Source organism: Morus notabilis, unplaced genomic scaffold, assembly GCF_000414095.1.
Source record: "Morus notabilis unplaced genomic scaffold, ASM41409v2 Scaffold349, whole genome shotgun sequence".
Taxonomy (NCBI): Eukaryota; Viridiplantae; Streptophyta; class Magnoliopsida; order Rosales; family Moraceae; genus Morus; species Morus notabilis.
Genome location: NW_010363521.1, coordinates 249,488 through 254,682, shown reverse-complemented (window position 1 = coordinate 254,682; position 5,195 = coordinate 249,488). Strand labels below are relative to the sequence as shown.

Genomic DNA, 5,195 nt, shown 5'->3' with positions numbered 1-5,195 from the left:
TTGGCCATTACTTGGATCTTGGTTTGAATGTTTTGTTACGTTGATTATTTGATTATTTGATCATTTGACTGATCAATGGGTGGGGTCCGACTACTGATGGGACCCAACTGTGTGAGATGGTACTTCCGTGCCGTCACTCACAATATGTACAACAAGATTTCCCGATGGACCCATCTCTTAATTACGTATCTATTTTCAGAAGAAAAAGGTTTTGAAAGTTAAGATTTATTAGTAGAATTTTGTCTCTTCTGTTTGCTTTATAGTGGTGGTCTCTGATTACCCTTTTATGTACTACCACTAACTGTGAACTTATGTATATATATCTCTTTTACGTGTTGATTAGTAATTTTTCTTTTTTGCCTTGCAGTAGCTCAGTTCAGTGCCACTGAACTTTCTGATTGCAGCTTTTGATTTTGATTTTCTTTTTCTTTTTCTTTAGTATCACGGAATGCAGCAGGGAACACTTGCAGTGGTGGATTCCATGGAGCAGGCCAAGGGAAAAACTGGGGACCAAAAGGTTTTTCACATGCTCTTAACTTCTCTCTCTATTTTTTTGTTTCTTGTGATTATTTGTTATTTTATTTCTTGTGTTATTCTGAATTTAGTCTGGTCACCGAATTTGCAGACACTTCGTAGGCTGGCGCAGAATCGAGAAGCAGCGAGGAAGAGTCGTCTGAGGAAGAAAGTAATGTATCTCTTCTTAATTTCTATGACTTAACTGCCATATGAATAATAGAGTTCTATGATATCTTGCTACGCTCATTGTGAACATTATTATAGAATGTAAAAGGTAAATTTTTTTTTTCCTAATGACATGGTAATGTTTTTGCTGTGTTATGCTTGCTAAGTTGTGATTTTTCAGTTAAAAACAAAAAAGAGAAAAATTGACATAACCAAGCATGGCTTTAGAATGTTCTACAACTTTACACTCATTAGGCTCATTCGTGACTAGTGGAATAGATGAATAAAGAATGCACTAATTGGCAGCTACACAATATGTAAACGTTGTCAATGCGACTTATTCTAAATACGAATCCCTAAATTTGGAAAATTTTAAAAAAAGTTGCAGCCTTTTCTGTTGAAAAATGAAAAATGGGAATGTCTTAAGTTAATGAATGGAACATATTTGGATCATTTATAGGTTTTGGTTTTGGATAGGCTTATGTTCAGCAGCTGGAGAATAGTCGACTTAGGCTTTCGCAACTAGAGCAAGAGCTTCAACGAGCACGGCAGCAGGTACACGATTTTAAGATTTCTCTTAATTATTCGTGTCGTTATTATTATTACTATTATTATTATCATTATCATTGTTATTATATCTCTCTGTCATAGTTAAAACTCTTTCCTTCTTGGATTTGATATTCCAATGCAGGGTATGTTTATTGCATCTGGATTTTCAGGTGATCACAATCAGTTAATGGTTGGAAATGGTGCGTATTTGAATGGTTGTGCATCTTTCATTAGAATCTTCAGTTTTCAGTGTTCTTGTGAGTTAGAAAACATTGAAAAAGTTTGTCAGTTGGAAAGTTGAAATTGGCTGATCAAATTCTTGTATCGCTGAAAAGTTTAGTATTTGAACTTTGCATATTTCTCAGATGTAAAATAGCTTTCTAAAAGAATTACGACTTTGTTTTGTGCTCTAATCCTTTTAAGTCCTTTGGATGAACTCATTCCCTGAGCAATACTTGACCTTCATACACTACGGAGAATGTGTTGCACCTTGTCACATGGTTTCACAATTTCAATTTCCAGGGGCGCTTACATTTGACTTGGACTACACACGCTGGCTTGACGAAAATCAGCGGTTGGTAAATGATCTAAGATCAGCTGTAAATTCTCATATGGGCGACAATGAATTGCATGTTCTTGTCGACGGAGTGATGTCCCACTACGACGAACTATTCAGGCTGAAGACCATTGGAGCCAAGGCTGATGTGTTCCACATGCTCTCTGGCATGTGGAAGACCCCCGCTGAGAGGTGTTTCATGTGGTTAGGCGGATTTCGTTCATCTGAAGTTCTAAAGGGAGTCTTTTTCTTCCCTCTTTTTTTTTATTCAATTATCATTTTGCTTATGGTTTTTTGTTTGATTGTTTCTTATGTTGGAGATTCAGATACTTGGGAACCACCTTGAGCCTTTAACGGATCAACAGTTGATGGGCATATGTAATCTGCAGCAATCTTCTCAACAAGCCGAAGATGCCTTGTCACAAGGCATGGAAGCTCTCCAGCAATCCCTTGTGGAAACCCTTTCCTCAACTACTCTTGGGCCTGCTGGATCGGGAAATGTCGCCGACTACATGGGCCAAATGGCTATCGCCATGGGAAAACTTGCCACACTGGAGAACTTCCTTTACCAGGTACGACTCAACTTTTATTAGCATGTCATGTGTTAAAAAAATGGAGAATACTGTGATAGGGTAGGGAAAAAATCCCACTAGTGAGATAGTTTGTAAGTGTGAGATTGTGTTCGAACTATATCAGATTATGAAGAGTATAACAAATTAACGAAACTTTATGAAAATATGATGGTTAAACACTGTATCCTGCCTGCAAGGAAATTTTTTCATTACCTGACCACAGAATTCTCCTAATAATATCAAGAAAAACTTCCTATTGAAATATCCACAATCATTGGTCTTCTTTATCTGTTAGGCTGACCTTTTGAGGCAGCAAACTCTACAACAAATGCATCGCATTCTTACAACTCGCCAGGCTGCTCGCGCACTTCTGGTCATTAGTGATTACTTCTCGCGTCTCCGAGCACTCAGTTCGTTATGGTTGGCGCGTCCCAGGGATTAAAAATCACTCTCCGGTCAGCTCTGCCATGTGACAAAACAAGCCAAATATGTTGGAAGAGCAACAACAGAGATGGAAGAAAGATGGTAAACCTCTTCTAGACGCTGCCCAAAATCGTAATTAGCATGGAACATGATCATAGGTTAGATCCTGTACATGGCTTCGTAGGAAGATGACCTTTGACCTAAATGAGGAATTATCAATGGTTTTAAGTTTTCTTCTTTTTTCTCTATTGGGTAAGAAGCAATTGATGTGTGACCCATTTTCACCTCATGGTGTTAGCCTATACTAACTTTATCAGATAGTGCTATTATGGTGATCTTTAAAAGTTTTTGAAATTTAACGTTTGCAAAAGGTTGTCAAAAAAAGGGGAAAAAAAAAAAAAAAAAAAAGAGCTAGAAGCTTGCTTCATTGATTATTATGCTCGGATGTGTAGTCACACTTTCTTCTTTGACTACTCTACTGGTGATCATTTCTGTTGATGTCAATTTTATTTTTATCACAAAAAATAAAAAGTATAAAAATAATATATTTAATATATTGTTTTTATTTGTGCTCTAATGTATAATGTTGCTTTAAATACTATATATACTTTTTGACATCATCATTCAGTTTTTTTGAAAGGTGAAAAAATTAAATAAATTTGAAATGAAAATAATCCAACATATTTATTTAACCTCCCAATCCTTTGAAAGGTGATCTCACTCATTCAACACATTTGATCCTCCAACGGAGAACCATATGAAAGTTGAAAAAATAAAACAATTTTGAAATGAAAATAATCCAACATTTTTATTTAACACACTCCCCAATCTTTTGAAAGGTGACCGACCTTTCTCATTCCACAGAGAACGATATAAAAATTGAAAAAAATAAAATAATTTTAAAATGAAAATAATCTAACATTTTTAGTGATCTCACTCATTCTACATTTTTATTTAACATGCGCAATTGCCAATCACCCAATTCTTGCACTCGACCAACTATTGGGGGGCGACAATGTGATGGTTAAGAATCCACCATTGATTCTCCATATTCCAATGCTGTGTGGATAGCTTGATATATGGGATGGTTTGTATTATAAGAAAATATAACAGAAGTGATTTTTTTTTCTTTAAAATGTTTTCTATTATAATTATATGTAGTGTACATAATTTTGATTAAAAAGGGTATTTTGTATATCTATTCCTTAATTTTTCAAGATTCACAAGTTATCTGCTAAAATTTTATTTTTAGTAAATCATTCTTGATTCTTGCTACAAAATACTTTCAAATCGATGATGCAAAAATTTACAAGTAAACTCATCGTGCACGTACACAAGGTCATTTGAAAGAAGAAACTTAAATTTAAAATGACAATCAAAGTGCATCATGATACATGCATAAAGGCGTTGTCTTCTAAATTTTCATATGAATTACCGATTTGGGATTCTATGCAACAGTTTATTAAACTAGATAGTAATTTACTAGAACTAAAAATTTTGGGAAAACTTGTCAATTTAGTAAAAGTTTAGGATAAAAAGTTAAAAACACTAAAAAAAAAAAAGTTAAAAGAAGCGAAATAGCAAATCTAATAAGGTACTTAGTAAATTATGAAATACTTTTTTAAAATAGGTAAATTATGACATAATTTAATATCTTAGGTCTCCCAACACTATTAAAGTTCAAAAATACCCCTTAACTATTTTTCCTTCCCACATCTCTCTCCTTCCTCCCTCTGTTAAGATCTGTCATGATCGACAATAGCGACCGGTAAATACGGTACCGGATATCGTATTTACCCAAAAATCTAACGTGCGACCATACCTAGAAATATCATATTTACTTAGAATTCATACCGGCGTCAGGGCCATCGACTATAAATATGGTAAATACCATATTTGTTAGAAATCTGTCTATTCGCGCCGGCAACCGATAAATATTGTATTTATCATAAAATACAGTATTTACCCGAGCATCGACGATCGATAGATATCATATTTATCGGGAAATATCTTCCTTACCTCAAAGTACTGTATTTACTTGGAAGTTTGGCTACTAGCGCCGACAATAGTAAACACCATATTTACTCAAACATATTGTATTTACCCAAAAATTTGATCCTCACCTCGACAACTAATAAATCTTATATTTATGTGTAAATATTAAATTTACTAGTAAATATGATATTCACTATATTTTTGTGTGCGTGTTATTAAGAAAAAATTTTAGAAAAATAAAAAATAAAAAGGGTTATTTACAAAATTTTCTTCCATAATTATTTAATTATGAGGCAAACGGCGAGTCGTGATCTCACGATCGTGATAGTGCTGTTTGAGATCCGGTTTTGATATTCTTTGGTGGGGTTTGGTTATTTACAAAAATAAAAAGGGTTTTGATATTATTTGAGATCCGGTTT

At 34.2% G+C, this 5,195-nt stretch overlaps 1 protein-coding gene across 1 annotated transcript; it reads left to right on the top strand.

Moving 5' to 3' along the window:
* The first annotated feature begins 448 nt into the window (after positions 1–448).
* LOC21391255 (transcription factor PERIANTHIA) lies at positions 449–2,960 on the top strand. Its single transcript, XM_024169746.1, has 7 exons — positions 449–517; positions 626–685; positions 1,159–1,236; positions 1,373–1,430; positions 1,753–2,024; positions 2,113–2,358; positions 2,654–2,960. The coding sequence occupies exons 1-7, from the start codon at positions 449–451 to the stop codon at positions 2,798–2,800; spliced, it is 930 nt and encodes a 309-aa protein (XP_024025514.1). The 3' UTR covers positions 2,801–2,960.
* The last annotated feature ends 2,235 nt before the right edge of the window (positions 2,961–5,195 follow it).

Excerpts from the sequence above, each read along its gene's own strand:
- LOC21391255 (XM_024169746.1), top strand. The coding sequence starts at position 449 with ATGCAGCAGGGAACACTTGCAGTGGTGGATTCCATGGAGCAGGCCAAG. Across the intron at positions 686-1,158 it reads AGAGTCGTCTGAGGAAGAAA|GCTTATGTTCAGCAGCTGGA; the intron begins GTAATGTATCTC and ends GGTTTTGGATAG. Across the intron at positions 1,431-1,752 it reads TCAGTTAATGGTTGGAAATG|GGGCGCTTACATTTGACTTG; the intron begins GTGCGTATTTGA and ends TTCAATTTCCAG.